Raw genomic sequence first — 20,592 nt, forward strand, 5'->3', positions numbered from 1 at the left:
ATCTAAATGTCTCTCTTTATAGTCAAGATTCTGTCTCTCACTCACTATTTCTTTGTCCCTCTCTCAGCCCATCTTCTCTGTCTGCCCCCCCTCCATATGTCTGTCTGTCTGTCTGTCTGTCTGTCTGTCTGTCTGTCTGTCTCTCTCGCTCTATTATGTTTCTAAATCTCTGTCACTGTCTGTCTCACTCACTCTTTTTCTCTGTCTCTCAGTCTGTCCCCCTCTCTGCCCCCCTCTTTTTCACACATTGACAAAAGTGAGAAGGATCATGGAAGCCTTGTCATTTATTTAAGTTGTACAGTCATATGTTTAGTGAAAGGTTTGTAGAGGTACACATTGTCAGAATTCATAATGACTTAGTTCATGACAATATTCAAGGTTCTTTTTTGGAATCACATCACTCTCATTCACTGCTTCGTCATCACACAATAAATAAGTTATGAGCTGCATGAGATGCAAGGAATTGTTACTAGATCTTATAGGTCAAAGCAATGTCTGTCATCAGTGACTTAGGGAAGAGATGCAGATTGCTCTGCTGTGTGTACGAAGTACAATGAGGATGTATTTGGCTGTATATCAGTACACCTGATGTTGGTACATTTTGTGTGGCTGATGCTCCAAATGGTCTTAGCTTTTCATAGGTTGACATTGGTAGTCCTTGACTTATATTCATAATTGACTGTTTATTGCAAACAATATCTTTAGTTACATATCACTTTTTATAAAATTTGTACAGTACCAGTCAAAAGTTTGGACACACCTACTCATTCAAGGGTTTTTCTTTATTTTTACTATTTTCTGCATTGTAGAATAATAGTGAAGACATCAAAACTATGAAATAACACATATGGAATCATGTTGTAACCAAAAAAAGGTTAAACAAATCAAAATATATTTTATATTTGAAATTCTTCAAAGTAGCCACCCTTGATGACAGCTTTGCACACTGCTGGCATTCTCTCAACCAGCTTCATGAGGTAGTCACAGGGAATGCATTTCAATTAATAGGTGTGCCTTGTTAAAAGTAAATTTGTAGAATTTCTTTCCTTTTTAATGCATTTGAGCCAATCAGTTGTGTTGTGACAATGTAGGGAGGGTATACAGAAGATAGCCCTATTTGGTAAAAGACCAAGTCCATAATACGGCAAGAACAGCTCAAATAAGCAAAGGGAAATGACAGTCCATCATTACTTTAAGACATGAAGGTCAGTCAATGCGGAACATTTGAAGAACTTCGAAAGTTTCTTCAAGTGCAGTCGCAAAAACCATCAAGTGCTATGATGAAACTGGCTCTCATGAGGACCGCCACAGGAAATGAAGACCCAGAGTTACCTCTGCTGTGGCCTCGGAAATTGCAGCCAAAAATAAATGCTTCACAGAGTTCAAGCAACAGACACATCTCAACATCAACTGTTCAGAGGAGTGTGTGAATCAGGCCTTCATGGTCGAATTGCTGCAAAGAAACCACTACTAAAGGACACCAATAAAAAGAAGAGACTTGTTTGGGCCAAGAAACACGAGCAATGGACATTAGACCGGTTGAAATCTGTCATTTGGTCTGATGAGTCCAAATTTGAGATTTTTGGTTCCAACTGCCGTGTCTTTGTGAGACGCAGAGTAGGTGAACGGATGATCTCTGCATGTGTGGTTCCCACCGTGAAGCATGGAGGAGGAGGTGTGATGGTGTGGGGGTGCTTTACTGGTGACACTGTCAGTGATGTATTTAGAATTCAAGGCACACTTAACCAGCATGGCTACCAAAGCATTCTGCAGTGAAACACCATCCCATCTGGCTTGCAGTTAGTGGGACTATCATTTATTTTTCAACAGAACAATGACCCAACACATCTCCAGGCTATGTAAGGGCTATTTGGCCAAGAAGGAGAGTGATGGAGTGTTGCATCCGATGACCTGGCCTCCACAATCACCCGACCTCAACCCAATTGAGATGGTTTGGCATGAGTTAAACCGCAGAGTGAAGGAAAAGCAGCCAACAAGTGCTCAGCATGTGGGAACTCCATCATGACTGTTGAAAAAAAAAAAGCATTCCACGTGAAGCTGGTTGAGAGAATGCCAAGAGTGTGCAAAGCTGTCATCAATGCAAAGGGTGGCTATTATGAATTTATTTTGATTTGTTTAACACTTTTTTGGTTACTACATGATTCCATATGTGTTATTTCATAGTTATGATGTCTTCACTATTATTCTACAATGTAGACAATAGTAAAAATAAAGAAACTTTTACATGAGTAGGTGTGTCCAAACTCTTGACTGGTACTGTATGTTAATGTATCTGGTGATTACCAGTGTTATTTAGGCTGATCACTTGATAAGAACACTTATATTTCAAGTGCAGTAAATTAGGTTGATTTGGCAGTGAAGAGGTTAATGACATGAACACTGAATAGAAAATGTGTTGCTACACTATGGACATTACTGGAGCGTAAAGACATATAACATGATATTCCTGTGTTAAGTTGACAAGTTTTGCATGTACAGATAGTGAGGATATAATAAATAAATAACTTTGCATTAGATAATGTACACCATTTATTCTGATTGCCCACTTTAGACCAGAGGCCACACACATTGTGCATGAATGTCTCCGGTGTATTACTGTTACACATCTGCAATCATTTCTGGTTGTAAAGAAAGAGTCTATCCTATTGTATGCGGTGTGCTGTGAGCGTGTTGGTGTTGGTGGCAGACAAGGCCAGGATACCTCAGTTCATGATGATGATTTAATGCTGGGTTGCAGTGAACAGTCTTCCTCAGGGTGCTGTGTTGACACAGTTAGTTTTCAAGTCTTGTGATCTGGACCTTTAAACTGGTGCCACTCCCAAACATCCAGGCCAGCCAACCGAAACTGCCCAGTCCAGTTCTCCTCCTCAGGGTTTTGTAAATCTTTCTTGCCCATATTCACCAGGGCCAGTGCATCTGCATTATTAGGTTGTTCTTTGTGCAGTCTCATCTCAGCCATTCCAATCTCTGCTCAGTCAGTTGTGAAAATCACTGTTGGGGTCGGCCTTTTGTAGTTTTTAATTTCTTGAGATTCGTTTCCAAATCTTTCACCCATCCTTTTCCTGTAATGTGAATGAGGATAAATTAGAATTTTTGGGCTTACTGTATTGAGTCATATTCCTGTCATTTTTCATATTCTGAGACACTGTCATATTCCAGACTTTGTTAAAGCCTATGATTCACTGAGAACTAAGAATGTCATTTTGGTTAATGAGAATTTATTTAGAGGAATGTTGATGCCCTATTAGCCAAAATATACTAAGCACAATTTACTGTAATCGTTATAAAAAAAGAGCAATTCAGAACCATCAGAAAGTGGTTCTTGTAAGCAATGGTGAAATATTGGCTATACCTCAAACTACATTCCAAAATAAATTACATGTCAAAGTTTAATTTAAATATGACTGATTTACACTGACTCCCTAAAATAATACAATTGGTTTTGTTTTTCCTGCCTTGGGGAAGATGAAAACATTTTTACATTGATATGACATCACTTTTGGGAAATGTATATATATTTTTTAAATAATGGAATTGGAATTCATAACATTGAGATCCAACCCTGAAATCGATCCAACCGTCTGATGTGATTGTGTCACTTGTCATTTAAATTTGCTTTGCAATATCAGACTTGTTGTTTATCCCATCTTCCCATGAAATACCAAGTACATGTTCTTTACTATTAAAGCATCTAGACAAGAAGGCCAACTGTCTCATCAGGAGATGTGTTTGTTTGACTTGGCAAATGCACATTGGGAGAGATGACTCTAACATGGTGGAAGGAGGTTGAAATGTGTAACCGACATTACCATATTGAACATTATGTGATTTGGGGAACAATAACAGTTCGTTTTACTGCTTATTTGATTTTGAGCTTTTGAATGCGTCTATCCTGATTGATTAATGCCCTTCCTATTCCCATCAATCACTTCATGGTAGCGTGTACTCTAAGGTTTCCCTTTCCCACAAACATACTCCCTGCTCAACCAATCCTTTTTTCAAAATGCCAGAGATTCTGATCCTATCAACCTTACATTACATGTCTACACAGGAAAATATAAACAATGCCCACCATTGCTTTGTTGGAGAAATCTAGAGAAGTACCCTCATCCCTTATACAGCAAGTATTGTACTTTCACTTGGACTTCTGAGGGAAAGAATTGCCTGTGTAGTTTAAAACGTTAAAATGTAGCTTTCGCTCCATCCCAAAGTCTCATGCAGAGACATCCATCATTTGAGTGAAGTGTATTTTCTTTTACAGTACCTGTCAACAGGGTAAAGTGTACTTTGTGGTCAGAAAGTGAGGTATGGCCCTTGGGAGGTTTGGGGCCAAAGGGTTTATTTTGTCGTCCTGTCCACTATAGTGGAAGTGCCAAATATGTTGATTCCAATGATTGATGGCATTAAAATATTTAAATCAAGTTGTTTGCAGTTTCTTATGAACCACCTGGAGCACATAGGGTTCCTTACCGTTAAGAACCTTAGAACGCGTAGATCTTTCTCTCCGGGCATTACTATCAATGGTACAGTAAGTTGGAAAGAAACAATTGATGAGATAAAGTTGATTTAAGTTACTTGCCAATGTTTTTTAACTTTACTCAGCTGTAGACAGTGAAGTAAAACGTTGGCTTAACATTTGGATTTGTCCCATAGTGAACTGCTTACCCAACTCCCATTTTCTTCTTGATGCTTTAGATGTAGGATTTGATCAGATACTCACATTACCATGCTCCTCTTATCCTGTTCCTCATTTTATGCTCACCGAGGTTTGATCTCATCCTAATCCAACAAGAGACTCCTAATCTATATTGAGCAGGTCTCAGTTATTGTCAGTGCTCACATATTAAAAGGGTAATGCTTGGTCGACTGCACATTAAAAGAGCTATTTTGCAATGGCCTCTCTTAGAACAACATTAACACTTTTAGTGATATGTGGTAAAAAACATGCACAGTGCCATAGCCTTAACTCAACAGCTTAGATTGGAAATGGATAGCTTTGAAATAATGTATATAAGCTTCCATACATTTCTGCCAGTTCAGGTAATCTCCTGGGTAAGTCACTGCTGCTGGTATTCATTTTGCAGTTGTTCTTTGTATAGAATCCTGACCAAACTTTTGATATACAATACTTGTCACTCGCTGTAGTCTGAAAAAGTGACCATTGTGTTAAAGATTGTACAATGTGATTTATTTGAGACAGAATGGAAAGGCTTAGCCTTAGTGCATTCATCTGTCAGAAGATCAATTTCCTGTTTCACTAGTTATTTTGTGACTATCCTGCATGCCTGTAGTATAACTGGAATGTATGTACAGTGTATTTCATGCAGCATTGATACTGTCATGAGAAAAATCAATTAATAGATTAACTGTTATGACTAGCCTTTCTAAATATTTACTGTACTTACAATGGCTTTTTACCTGACAAATGATCTGAAACAGAGTACAATGTATTTGTTTATTCATATTAATACAGTGCTACATTCCAGTCTCCAGGAGCAGGGATGTAGATTTCACACCTAGCTGTGTGGCATTACACACTCGGCATGCAGTTCTATTATAGGACTCATGCATCACCAATGTCTGTTAAAAATAGTTCTGGTGGCACCTAAAGTGTGTATAAATGTTTTACTCAGTCATTTGGAGTAATAAGCCAATTTTGGCAGGTGCTCTGAGTCACTCAGTATATTAGGCAGGCCTGCAGATGGACATATTTCCACCGCCTCTACTCTTGGTGGATTCAATCCAAAAGCTATTTCTTGCCTGATATAGTTGCTATGCCAAACAAATGGAAGCTGAAACAACAACAGAAGTTCAGAGGGGGAAAAGTGTAATGTGTCTGAGCAATTCAATTTGCTTTGAACATAAGCATTTGAGAGTTGTCTAAGTTCACACTGCCACAACATGTTGGCCTTCATTACTTGTTGTGATGCCTCGTGAGTGCTATTTCACTAAAGCCATTACTGAACATAGGTGCTGCACAGAAACGTCTTAACCTAGGATTTCATGTGATATCCATGCGATGTGAATTCTAGGAATCTTTCATCTGCGGGATTTTGGGAGCCATGCCTGACACACTACATGTTTCTGTTGAGGGACGTGGTGTTTGGATAATGCCTCAGTCTCAGTTGCATGGTAGCATACAGAAAGAGAGTTTAGTCCATCAGCCATCAGGTGGACATTACTGTTCCAGACACAGCCCACAAAGAATTTCCACAGAAAGCTGCAATAGGCTCCCCTTTCTAAAGCCCTGGTATGACTCTGTCAGTTGGCAATTTAAGCCATAACCTTTTAGTGCCAGGGCAAACACAAAAGTCAGTGCCATTTAGCTAATGATTGCAAAGCCATTATAAAACCAACCTCTCTTCTAACATGCGTTTAGAGGCCCTGAATTATTGATGCTTAATTAGTATGATAATCAAACATTACATTTTTTGTGATAATGGCTTCTTTCAATTATACAGTCTTCCTCCTTTTGTCCCATGGCTGAACTGTGCTATTCTATCTCAGTTTGGCTCCAGTGTTAACAAAACAGCTATGCACTCTTTGCTGAATGGCTCAATTGAAGATAACAATGAAATGGTGCTCCAGAAATCAAACTTGCAATATTGATTGTGTTGGCCTTGTATAATCAAACAATATTAGGGCACATTCAAATTAAAAGTATCTTTCTTTTTTTAAATTAATTTCAGGCCTAAGCCTTTTCTCAAATGGAAATAAAAGCAAACCCTGCTCTAGAACTATAAAGTTCTTCATGGCATTTAGCTTCCAGGAGTTGACAACTATGGCTGCATTTACACCTGCAACCCAATTCTGTTCTTTTGCCACTAATTGGTCTTTTGACAAATCATATCTTTTGCCAATCATTGGGCAAAAGATCAGCATTGGGCTGCCTATGTTGCTTTTTAATAATCTGTATGTTGGGAGAAGTGTTGACTAAAAATGAATCTTTATTTTTTTCTGAAAACAAATACCCCACTCCCGTGCTTAAGATAAGATTGACACAGAGGAATGTGGGTTCTATCACTAAGTGTTTTCCTCTCTCATTACAGTCTTATCACATTCCCCCTGACCCATACTGAGCAGGCCACTGCTTATGAAAGAGAATGAGTGTGTGATAACTATTATAAGAGGCTATATGTAGCGCTGCCACATCATGAGGACTAATGCAGTAGCAGCTGTCACTCTATAGATCTCCAAACATTACTGTTTGTTATGAGAAATTCTGAGGACATTAACTAATTTGTTTATTTTGCTGCTATGCGTGCTAGTTAAAAGACTACTGTATGGAATTAACAATTTCCATGTCCTATTCCGTAAATGCCCTATTCCACATGATGTCCTATTCCTATACTACAGGTCCTATTCTGTACATGTCCTATTTATATACCACATGTCCTATTTATATACCACATGTACTATTCATACACTACATGTACTATTCCGTACATGTCTTATTCATATATACTACATGTCCTATTTCACATGTAGTATATGAATAGGACATGTATGGAATAGGACATGTCCTGTTCATACAGTACATGGAATTCATGAAATGGGGTAAGCCTAACGGAAAATGTAGAAAACATCCACCCAGACAACATGGTGCATACGTGACAGAAACTCAAAGTAAGCCACTGGGCCTACTTATATGGGCAGCCGATCGCATGCCTAGAGGTCTGTCATGTAAATAAAACATCTGTTGATGACAGCTAACCTACACAACGCTGCACTGCTATCTGTTGCTCTGTGTTGGTTGCTTATCTCTCTCTACCCCATGCTCAGCACTATCAGTATCACATTTCAGAGAAAAAATAATTACCATGAAATGCCCATGTGGCATCGACTTTGTCAAGAACAATGTATAAGCAGTCATTTGTACAAAGCTCAGACTATTCCCTATTTAGGGCTGTTTGTCATGCACTTTAATAAGAATAGTTATTAATTGTTAGTATTGTCCCACTGACATTTCAAAGACCTCTCAACCATTATGAGACAGTCTGAGGTCAGTACAAGCCCAGACAAACTATCACCCGGCTCCGAGTCAGGGCCAGCCATATCTAACATGTCCTCTATTCTTCTAAAGTTTGTGCTGACATCACTCTTTGATCCCCGCTGTTGTCCCCTGCCTGTGTTCCAAGGGGTTGGGGAATAACGCAGCCTAACTCTTCCTGCTCATTTCCCCTCTCTCTCACACACACACACGTATACATACAGTCCTAGCAGTCTCATAGTTTCTATTCTGTCTGCAGTGCTTGACACTTCTGTGACCATCACACACACACGAGACAGACTGAAATGAACGAGGAGCACATGGTGTCTGACTATCCTGCCAAATCAAGTCCTAATCATGAATAATATCCTCTCAACCTACTTCTGATCTGTGAGAGTGTCCAGAGATAGCCCTGGCTGATCACAGCCTGCAGCAGACACAGACCCCTGATTCATGCCGTGTCCTAGCCCAGTGGTTCCCAACCTTTTTCAGTTACTGTACCACCAACTGAATTCTGCTCTGCCTGGAGTACCCCTCCATGTTCATTTTACCAGTAAGCCTATGGTCTCATGAGTCTTGTACCCCCTGTGGATAGGACAGGTACCCTCAGGGGTTCCAGTACCCTGGTTGGGAATCACTGTCCTAACCACAGATCCCTGATTCATGCCGTGTCTTAGCCTAGCCGCCCTGCCTGCCGAGGTAGTATGGAGCACACGCTTTATCATCCACATTCGATATACTGTCAAAGCCACGGCCCGGTTTGTCTGAGAAACATCGATCTTACTAACATTATCAAATCTACCTCAAAGCATTGCAGTGCCGGTGTGAGTAGTATTACACTGAGTTATAGCCTTCTTTCTCAGGCTGAACTGGACAGGCTCTGCTCATTTTTAAGGAATACTTTATATGCTCTTAAAATGTCTCCCATGTTCCTGCCCAATTGATTGGGTCTATCTGTAAAAGACCTCAGACGGCAGCATAAAAAAAGCGTCTGCTAAATAACATGTATCTAGAAACAAATGTGACAATGCAAATGAACTGTTTGGATAAAGAAAATTGTAATTGCATGTCACCAGCCGATACATACTAGTAGACAATCGTCAGCTCCAGAGCTTTTGAAGTCATCTTTAGATCCAGTAGTGCACGTGTGAGAAAAAAGTGCATTCATAACAAGTCCTAACTGCCTCCAAACCCCCACTGGAGATCAGTAAAGATAATATAGCCCACTACCCTTCAACTGATGCAGACAGCCATGAGTGCCCACACTTGCTATGCGTTACACCCACCTCACTCTCCCTGTCTCCTTCTCTGTGTTTGTGCTTTTATTTGCAGATTGGGGACAGGTGGAGCTGATTGGGTCGTTAAGGTGACAAGTTGCACCTGGGTTTGGGATCAACTAGGAGATAAAAGTTCCTGGTGCCCAGTCTTGGCTCTCTCTCTCTCCACAAGCACCATTTTGTTTTGTGATCTGGTTGATTATGTTTTTGGATTAGGTGCACCCTTCAACACTTACACACATTTTACCTTCATCCATGCATCTCCATCACATGCCTACTTTCACACTTCAGAAGTTAGTTTTCCTTTGTAGTTTTATACGTTATTTAATAAATATTTTTTGTTACTCAACTGCCAATGTGTGGACTCCCTTGCTTGTCACCATCTAAGAGCCAGGTTGTGACGTATGGTTGAAGTTGTTAGAGGGAATTGGTAGTCATTAAAAAGGAAACCTGATCCCAGCATCTGTATAGTGTATGGGGTGACTGTAAATTGGATTGGTTTAGTAAGACATGTTAAGCAGTCCAACTGTAACCAGACCATGTGCTCCCTTCGCCTATTTGTCTTGTAAATAGCGTCTCCCAGTGAGTGGAAGTCTTGTGGCCCAGTGATAAAGCTTTATCAGCTGCGGGTGGTGTTGGACAGGCTGCAGAGGGGCCCCAGCAGAGGCATAAAAACCACTAAACTATTGGGAAGCTCCTCTATACAGGCTAAACATTGATCAGCTCATGTTGCTCTGCATGAGACATTCACACTTTAATTTGCTAAAGTTTGGACATACTTTACTGTCGTGTATTTTTAAAATGCAGTCCTTTTTTCATCAAAGTTGTTATATTCATGTTTTCGTAGCTGTATTAACCTTCAGGTTCTAAACTGATAATCAACTGGTAGTTAAGGTCCCACAACACAGTAAAATCTGGTGCATGGTAGCGTACAGAGCATGGTAGCGTACAGCTACATATACAAATCAAATCAAACTTTATTTGTCACATGCGCTGAATACAAGTGTAGACCTTACCATGAAATGCTTACTTACAAGCCCTTAACCAACAGTGCAGTTCAAGAAGAAAATATTTACCAAATAAAGTAAAAGATAATAAAAAGTAACACAAAATAACAATAACGAGGCTATATAGAGGGGGTACCGGTACAGAGTCAGCGTGTGGGGGTACAGGCTAGTTGAGGTAATTTGTACATGTAGGTAGTGGTGAAATGACTATGCATAGATAATAATCAGCGAGTAGCAGCAGTGTACAAAACAAATGGAGGGGGGGTGTCAATGTAAACAATCTGGTGGCCATTTGATTAATTGTTCAGCAGTCTTATGGCTTGGGGGTAGAAGCTGTTAAGGAGCATTTTGGTCCTAGACTTGGTACCGCTTGCCGTGCGGTAGCAAGAGAAAACAGTCTGTGACTTGGGTGACTGGAGTCTCTGACAATTTTATGGGCTTTCCTCTGACACCACCTATTATATAGGTCCTGGATGGCAGGAAGCTTGGCGTACGCATTACCCTCTGTAGTGCCTTACGGTCAGATGCCGAGCAGTTGCCATACCAGGCGGTGATGCAACCGGTTAGGATGCTCCCGATGGTGCAGCTGTAGAACTTTTTGAGGATCTGGGGACCCATGCCAAATCTTTTCAGTCTCCTGAGGGGGAATAGGTTTTGTCGTGCCCTCTTCACGACTGTCTTGGTGTTTGGACCATGATAGTTCATTAGTGATGTGGACACCAAGGAACTTGAAACTCTCGACCCGCTCTACAGCCCCGTCAATGAGAATGGGGGCATGTTCGGCCTTCCTTTTCCTGTTTTCCACGATCAGCTCCTTTGTCTTGCATTGATGGAGAGGTTGTTATCCTGGCACCACACTGCCAGTTCTCTGACCTCCTCCCTATAGGCTGTCTCATCGTTGTCATTGATCAGGCCTACTACTGTTGTCGTCAGCAAACTTAATGATGGTGTTGGAGACGTGTTTGGCCACGCAGTCGTGGGTGAACAGGGAGTACAGGAAGGAACTAAGTACACCCCCCTGAGGGGCCCCAGTGTTGAGGATCAGCATGGCAGACGTATTGTTGCCTACTCTTACCACCTAGGGCGGCCAGTCAGGAAGTCCAGGATCCAGTTGCAGAGGAAGGTGTTTAGTCCCATGGTCCTTAGCTTAGTGATGAGCTTCGTGGGCACTATAGTGTTGAATGCTGAGCTGTAGTCAATGAACAGCATTCTCACATAGGTGTTCCTTTTGTCCAGGTGGGAAAGGGCAGTGTGGAGTGCGATTGAGATTGTGTCATCTGTGGATCTGTTGGGGCAGTATGCGAATTGGAGTGGGTCTAGGGTATCCGGGAGGATGCTGTTGATGTGAGCCATGACCAGCCTTTCAAAGCACTTCATGGCTACCGACATGCTACGGGGCGGTAATCATTTAGGCAGGTTACCTTCGCTTACTTGGGCACAGGGACTATGGGGGTCTGCTTGAAACATGTAGGTATTACAGACTTGGTCAGGGAGATGTTGAAAATGTTAGTGAAGACACTTGCCAGTTGGTCTGCGCATGCTTTCAGTACACGTCCTGGTAATCCGTCTGGCCCCGCGGCTTTGTGAATGTTGACCTGTTTAAAGGTCTTGCTCACATCGGCTACCGTCATCCAGAACAGCTGATGCTCTTGTGCATGCTTCAGTGTTGCTTGCCTCAAAGCGAGCATAAAAGGCATTTAGCTCATCTGGTAGGCTCGCATCACTGGGCAGCTCGCGTCTGGGTTTCCGTTTGTAGTCCATAATAGTTTTCGAGCCCTGCCACATCCGACAAGTATCAGAGCCGGTGTAGTAGGATTCAATCTTAATCCTGTATTGACACTTTGCTTGTTTGATGGTTCGTCTGAGGGCATAGCGGGATTTCTTATAAGTGTCCAGATTAGTGTCCCTCTCCTTGAAAGAGGCAGCTCTGGCCTTTAGCTCGATGCGGATGTTGCCTGAAATACATGGCTTCTGGTTGGGATATGTACAGTCACTGTGGGGACGACGTCGTCGATGCAATTATTGATGAAGCCGATGTCTGAGGTGGTATACTCTTCAATGCCATTGGATAAACATGGCTACATATACAGCTACGTATACAGCTACATATACAGCTACATATACGGCTACATATATGGCTACATATACAGCTACATATACAGCTACATATACAACGACAGAAGCACAAAATTACTGATGTGGATTTGATATTTCTTTCTTAGAGAAAAACCATGGACATCTGATAGTAATTTGTATAAGGTTGACATGAGCTGGATTCAAAGATGGATTACAGGTAACATAATATGGTACCAGCAATTAGTTACTCTACAGTGTTTAAACAAACTACTTTGATATTTATGGATCAAGATAATGGAAATATGCATATTACATTTCACATTATGTTACAATGTTATATTCCCACATCAGCTTATCTTTGAATATGTAAGCATTGAGTGTATTTAGTTATTGTACATGGTTCTGCCAAATCTATTTTAGTCGGACACAGCACCTTGATGTATTCAGAACATATCCAAATATGGATTCTCCCTGTTATTCAACATGCATGCCCAGTGAGCTCTACGAAACATGTGAGTGAAAGATTCAAAGAGATTGTTTGATTTACCAAAAACGTCTCCCGTCTCCCAAAGGAATACCGCTAAAACTACAGATACGATCCTAAACATGCCCTCTGGATTGCAGCTGTTCAACCCCCTCCTGATGTGATTGTATTGTTCCATTTTTATTTTCATTCTTAAATAGAGATGTATTGAATGATTGACAGTACACACACACACAGACACACACACACACACACACACACACACACACACACACACACACACACACACACACACACACACACACACACACACACACACACACTTGTAAAATGCTTATTTAACTTATGGTAGTGTATTGCAACAATGTGACAGGAAAATATCAGATATCAATAGGCCTACATTGAAAAGACAATTAGGACTAAACTGAGAATGTATAGCATCTACATCATTTCTATTCCTGTACTTTGGTTGATTTCATTGCATTGCCCATACTATTTGGTCTGTCTTTATTTTACAAGCAAAACTTTTCAGTTCAGAGCTTGCGTTGGTTTACAGTATGCTTGCATTTGTTTGTCATAAAACTGTCATCTTTAATTCACTTTTAAAGTGATTTTTTCTTTAATACTTAACTGAAATAATATTGTGTCACTTAACTTTTTTTTCCTCATTTTGATACGGGAGGGTGGAGAATTAGTCGCCTTGCATGACAACAGAAAGCTTGTCTTTCACAGTTTTGGGGATTTCTAAACATTAAAAAGGTTCCTCTGACAGTATTTGATGGTATTAGCAGAGAAATAGGGACATTTGAAGTTCAGAGTGTCCTACTTAACAAAAGATGTGTTGTGATTTCTCAGATCATTCTTCACAGCTGTAGACCGCTAAAGATAAAATGAGCCCTAAAGTTTAAGAAAACAATTTAATGCTCACATGTCAGACCACTGATGTAATATTTTTCTCCTACTACCACAGACATTACAAATTTACACAGATTCCCAAACATACTGCCTGTCTTAACTGTGCCTGAACTGTGCTGTGGGCAATAGACCAAAACTTTCATCAGAGCTAAAATGTGCACAAGCATTTAATTTTGACCACACTGAGCACCTTACATGACTTTAGCACATGGACCATAGTGTCTTCAAGATTATCCTTACCAAATCTAATAGTGCAAATGCTGAAACGTGAAAATGTGAGTTGGGTCGTTCCACAAAATGAGGGACTTTTGCATCTCTTTGATCTTTGAAGCAGACATTGTGCACCAATATTGAATTTTATATTCAATAAAGTTCCCTTTAAAGGCCCAGTACAGTCAAAAACTAGATTTGTTATATTTCCACACTGAGGTTGGAATTTAGTGTAAGAGCTGTTTGAAGATTGGCGCTCAGTAATGTGTTGTATTGGATTTGCACCAAACATAACACTTTGTATTCAGGACAAAACATGAATTGCTTTGCCACATTTTTTGGCAGTGTTACTTTAGTGCCTTATTGCAAACAGGTTGCATGTTTTGGAATATTTGTATTCTATACAGGCTTCCTCCTTTTCACCAATAGTGGAAAAAGTACTCAATTGTCATACTTGAGTAAAAGTATAGATACCTTAATAGAAAGTTGCTCAAGTAAAAGTGAAAATTACCGAGTAAAATAATATTTGAGTAAAAGTCTAAAAGTATTTGGTTGTAAATATACTTAAGTATCAACAGTAAAATGTATACATCTTTTCAAATTCCTTATATTAAGCAAAGCAGACGGCACCATTTAATTGCTTTTAAAATATACGCATAGCCAGGGGCACACTCCATCACTCAGACATAATTAACAAACGATGCATTTGTGTTTAGTGAGTGCGTCAGATCAGAGGCAGTACTGTAGGGATGACCACGTATTCTCTTGATAAGTGAGTGAATTGGACAATTTTCCTGTCCTGCTAAGCATTTAAAATGTAACGAGTACTTTTGGGTGTCAAGGAAAATGTAGGGAGTAAAAAGTACATTTTTTTTAGGAATGTAGGGAAGTAAAAGTAAAAGTTGTCAAAAATATAAATAGTAAAGTAAAATACAAATACCCCAAAAAACTACTTAAATAGTACTTTAAAGTATTTCTACTTAAGTACTTTACGCCACTGCTTTTCACTCAGTCAATTAAGTTAGTATTGTGGATTAAGTACAATGTTGTTGATCCATCCTCAGTTTTCTCCTGTCACAGCCATTAAACTCTGTAACTGTTTTAAAGTCACCGTTGGCCCCATGGTGAAGTTCCTGAGCGGTTTCCTTCCAAGTTTAATGAATAACTTCACCAGGCTCAAAGGGATATTCAATGTCTTATTTTCTTTGTTTTTATCCATCTACCAATACTGTAAGTGCCCTTCTTCACGAGGCATTGGAAAACCGGCCTAGTCGTTGTGGTTGAATATGTGTTTGAAATTCACTGCTCGACTGAGGGACCGTACAGATAATTGTATGTGTGTGGTAAAGAGATGAGGTAGTCATTCAAAAATCATGTTAAACACTATTATTGCACAAAGAGTGAGTCCATGCAACTTATTATATGCTACTTGTTAAGCAAACGTTTACTCCTGAACTTATTTAGGCATGCCGTAACAAAGGGGTTTAATACTTATTGACATTTAAGCTTTTCATTTTTATTAATTTGTAAACATTTCTAAACATCATTCCTCTTTGACATTATGGGGTATTGTGTGTAGGTATAGTGATACAACAACTACATTTAATCTATTTTAGATTCAGGCTCTAACACAAGAACATTTGGAACAAGTCAAAGGGTGTGAATACTTTCTGAAGGCACTGTATCTCAAAAGCCACTGAATTGGTGGAAAGACCCAGTTATCTGTGCAAATTTTTTTTTTTATGTATTGTTTATAGTATTTTACTGCATGGAATGAGAAAATGTAGTGTGCAACATTTGAAATCATAACAAGAAGAAACTTACAATTAATTTTCTGGTTCTGAGAAGTCACTGAACTGTGTGATGCCGTTGGAGTGTGGGGGTCCTGGGGAAGGTTCCAAACTCTTATAGCTGCTCTGACTGCTGGCCATGCTCTCATCACCTTCAGGCGTGGCAGCAGCAGGGGGCTTCTGGAAAGAGGCCGCCCCTGCCTCAGCCGAACCCAGGAAGCAGGGGCATCGTGTCCGCAGCTCCTTGTAGAAGATGTTAAATCGTGGGGTGGAAAACCAGGGGCAGCCCAGTAGGTTCTTGAAAGCAGTGCGGAACTCAGGGCTCCTGCAGTAGATGATGGGGTTGAGGCCAGAATTGATGTAGCCCAGCCAGTTGAGCAGGCGGAAGATCTCTCCAGGGGGCACGTTCCTGTCAAACACGTTGATTATGTTAGCCACAAAGAAAGGCAGCCAGCAGAGGGTGAAGGTGCCCATGATAATGCCCAAGGTCTTGAGGGCCTTGTGCTCCTTGATAACCGTTAGCCGTGAAGGCCTTCGTCTGGAGCTCCTCTTGCGAGCTGAGCTGGTGCTGCTTCTGCTGCAGGAGCCTCCATAGCCCAAGGGCAGGCTGTTGTTACTGTTGTGGCTCAGCTGTTGCGTCTGTGGCACTGGGCACTCACTCTGGAAGCGCAGACGGATCTTGTCTATGAGCTGTACCTGTCGTGTGGCTATAAGGAAGACTTTGGCATAGACAAATATCATTATGAGCAAAGGGATGTAGAATGACACTACAGAGGATATAATGGCAAAGGTCCGGTTGATCAAAAAGTCACAGCAGGCAGGGTCCTGATAGCACAACATGGCCTTCGGGTCATCCTCTGCTCGCCAATACTGGTTCATGATAGGCACAAAGGATATCAGAGCAGACACAATCCAAACCACACACACTATTAGCCGGGCACGCCACTTATTGAGCAGAACCTTGTGCCTGAGGGGCCTTGTAATAGCAATATAGCGGTCCACTGCAATCACGCAAAGAGTCTCAATGCTAGCCGTGACACAGAGCATATCTACGGAGGTCCAGAGCTCACAAGAGGTGTCACTCAGCTGCCAGTTCCCCGTCAGCACTATGGTGGCCCCCAGAGGGACCACCAGGACCCCCATGATGAGGTCAGCACAGGCCAGGGACATGATGAAGATGTTAGTTATAGTCTGTAACTGGGATGTGCGTGCTATAGCGATGATGACCAGCAGGTTGCCCACCACGATGGTCATGATGATGATCACCAGCAGGAGTAAACTCCAGGGTCCCGCTGCAGGATGGTAGGGTCCTGTATTGTTGAGGAAGGGGGTCACAGTGCTGTTGACCGCATAGAGCACTGTGCTACTCAAGTTGAAATCCATCTTCATAAGCAGAGAGATACACAAAGTGAAAATATATTTTTCATGTATTACGGGTAAAAAATTACATTTTGTACTAGCATTTTTAAAGTCAAACTCACAAGAATTTGGTCTCTCTATGTCACATCCTCTCGCTTCTATTCATTCAAAGCAAACGTAAAACAGCTTTCATGTATCACTGGTCAGTGTCCAGATCCTCCAAACACTACCAGTGGTTTATGGATGTCTGTCTCCAAAGACCAAAAAAGGTTGATGAGAAGTTCCTCTAATGTCGCTGACAACAACATGTTGTCTTGTCAGTGCAATGCATCCAAAATGTACAAATTAAAATAAAAAATACTTTACAATCCTTTTTGCTTATTTTGCCTTAGTGTTATACATCCATGGAGAGGATAGTGAAACAAACAACCAATTCAAGAAGTAAAGAAAAACTTTTCAAAAAGAAGGCCAACCCTTATACCTGTGAAATAAATCCAATCATACATACTGTAGTATTTGGCTGGAGCGCTTTTCGCTGTGTGTAATATGAGAGTGATGCCACACTGTCGAGAGCAAGCAGCTGTGACGCTGCTGCAAGAACCACAAAAGTCCACCAAGTAGCTGCCCCTCCCTCTGAGTGTTTCTCCCTCCCTATCTCTCCACCCTTCTCTCTCCCTCTCTCGCGTGCGCGCTCTCTCTCTCTCTCTCTCTCTCTCTCTCTCAGGGCTGTAACCCAGAGTGCAAGTCGCCCTCAGCCTGCACTGGTTTTAATCACACCCTAGCTGAGGGAGGAGCTATGAAGTGTGCCTGCCTGTGTGTACTAAGACACTGCTAGTCAGGGAGCAATCTGCTTATACTGTACAGTCACTACCCCATACTCAATCCCCTCTGTGCACACACTGGTTGAATCAACATTGTTTCCACGTCATTTCAACGAAATAACGTTGAACCAATGTGAAATAGATGTTGAATTGACGTCTGTGCCCAGGGGGTAGAGTTTGAATTAAACCAATCACAGGCGATAAATGCTTGGAAAACACTCTAAGATACTCACTTTCAAAACTTAGCAGGTAACTATTAGTTAGTAGACCATTATTGTATGAGGTAAGGCTTCATTCAGTGTGATCAAGTGCTGCAGCTTCTGGTGTTCACTTTTAGTCTTGATGGAGCATTGTGATTTTACTGTAGGTTAACCCATGACTTTGCTGACATCACCTGATGGTGCCCACGACTTGACTGACTTATTCGTTGCTGGCCCCATTAAGATAGACAGCTCCCTTTTATTCTGTGGCCTTTAAATGATGTAACCGATGAATCACTGTCACTTGCATGCTGTACAGGCTTTTTGAGTTGGTCTATATATCGTTACAGATGGTATTGGAATTGCACAAAAAACGTACAAAAGTTCACATATTGTTTGTCACACTTTCAGTCCTTCCTCATTCGCTGTAAAATTGATAGGTTTCTTGACTGGGCATGTGCTTCAGTTGTTTGTTGGCACACTAACACAATTTGTGGTAACGTTTCTCTAACAAGTGTAGACCGCAAGTCAGGACACCCCCAGCTGAAAAGGAAACCAGTGCCCTCCCTCTGACTTAGTACACCAGCACTAAAAATAATAGATTGTTATCTTGACATGACTCACGCCAGCTAGTACATTGAGGAAGAACAATCAAGCAAATGCCTGGCATGCCATCCACCTCAGATAGCTGTGGGGGTGCTATGGGGTGTTGTCATCGTAGTTCCTTCTATGGACAGTTCTCTAACAGAAGTTTCCAAATGCCTTTTACTAACTTAGTGTGCATCTGTCACAATGATAATGTCATTTCTGTTTCTCTGATTCATTGGGGTGAGAACAGTACTGCCCCTTGCCTTTTTGTACTCCAAAACAAAATAATGTTTACATAATCCATTGCTAATTAGGAACTTGTTTCTAGGAAATGAAAACCGGCTTCTGACTGTTATTTATCTTGGATAAACATTTTGATTTATGTTTGAATTATTCAAACATTCAGAGGAATACAAAACAGAACATGAGGGACTCCTCTGCTAAAATGGTAATTAATGATAAGAAACATTAACTATTTACTTCTGACTTTCATAGATCACGATCTTCACTGACACAGCAGCTTAGTTGAGGTACCTTGGTCAAGGACATGGCTGTATGATCAATCCGTTGCTGATGCAGTAACTCCTTTACTGGCTGCAGGGATAATTGGTGGTTTAAATAGAAGATGTATCAAACCAGAGATCAGATGACTGGCATCTCTTCTTTTGGGATATTACGTCCTTTATGGATTCCATACCGGTATAGCAGTATTGTATGTTTATTGAGTTGCCTTTATTAACCATAGTTTAAGAAAAAAAAAGGTGAATTAAATATGTAGAGTGTATGGCTGTCAGCATATGTACTCATTTGTTATATGGGTAATAAATGCTCTCTCTAAAGTAAATGTTCCATTAGGGTCATTCCAAGTGCCAAATAAAGTAACAGTATTGACCGTAATAGGGTTTACCATTTAAGCTTAAATCAGCCATAAATCCCCTTGTGACAGGGGGAATGGAAGCTTGTTGTGTGCAACGGGGAGTGGCAATTACATTCAAGCTTCACAAAATAGTTTTTATTGTTAAAACATTTTTAGCCTGTCTCTGGGTAACGTATTATGCTTGACCTGCTCAGTTTTCCACCACAAAACACCAGAAAACGGCCAAAAACAGTACAACGAGCTCATATGCTTTATTACTATCATTTGACTGTTAGATGTTCAATGTTAATTTTGAAATAAATATTTAAAAAGGAGTAGTTACACCATATTAAAATGACAATTCAGTTCACGTAACAGGGTTGACGTTAAAATGAGGGTCAGAAGTAAATAATAATCTTCAGGAATGACTTTGTCAGAGCAACAAAATAAATAGAGTTTTACAATGAAGGTCAAACTTGGAGAAATTAAGGGGGTTAAATGGATTAAAATCTTCCTAGAGGTGACACAGGGTTGATGGGGAGACATGTCAAAATACAACATTTTGGCACTGGTAATAGATCATTTGTTGTATTACTTGAGGCACAGCTGAGTGAGCATAATAGGATTTCTTTTTTTTACTGGATTGATGCCTGCATCTGATGATCAGTCTGAGGGGAGGAAGGGAACAGCGGTGAGGCTGCCTCTCACCCGACTCACCGTCCCTCCTCTCTCCCGCCCTCCTCTAAGAAAGGGGGACGATGTCCTCCAGCTGATTGGCAAAACTTAACTTAAGGTTCACTGCATTATTTCTGACTCATGCACCAATTCATGTTGTTACTCCTATAACCAGAGAAAGTGAAATATTCCTTGATATTAAAAAAGACACAAGCTGCAAATAATTACAACATAAGTTTATCAAAACATTTTTCTATACATTCATTGCAGCTGCAGTGCTGGTTGTAGCGTGTGTGGAAGTAGCAAACGTGCATTTTATGGTT

General features: G+C 40.8%; 1 protein-coding gene across 2 annotated transcripts; it reads right to left on the reverse strand.

Annotated features, from left to right (window-relative positions):
• Positions 1 to 266: 266 nt before the first annotated feature.
• On the reverse strand, positions 267 to 17,849 carry LOC106585604 (beta-1 adrenergic receptor). 2 transcript variants are annotated; one of them, XM_014172004.3, is made up of 3 exons: positions 17,252 to 17,849; positions 15,805 to 17,153; positions 267 to 3,083 (listed from the first exon to the last, which is right to left on the reverse strand). In XM_014172004.3, the coding sequence occupies exon 2, from the start codon at positions 17,151 to 17,153 to the stop codon at positions 15,807 to 15,809; it is 1,347 nt and encodes a 448-aa protein (XP_014027479.1). In that variant the 5' UTR covers positions 17,252 to 17,849; the 3' UTR covers positions 267 to 3,083; positions 15,805 to 15,806. The 2 variants fall into 2 exon arrangements, with proteins under 2 accessions (XP_014027479.1, XP_014027478.1); XM_014172003.3 differs by having other exon boundaries at positions 15,805 to 17,849.
• Positions 17,850 to 20,592: the final 2,743 nt, after the last annotated feature.

The sequence above is a fragment of the Salmo salar genome, chromosome 24 (genome assembly GCF_965601325.2).
Source record: "Salmo salar chromosome 24, fSalSal1, whole genome shotgun sequence".
In the NCBI taxonomy this organism is placed as follows: Eukaryota; Metazoa; Chordata; class Actinopteri; order Salmoniformes; family Salmonidae; genus Salmo; species Salmo salar.

Excerpts from the sequence above, each read along its gene's own strand:
- LOC106585604 (XM_014172003.3), bottom strand. The coding sequence starts at position 17,159 with ATGAAGATGGATTTCAACTTGAGTAGCACAGTGCTCTATGCGGTCAAC.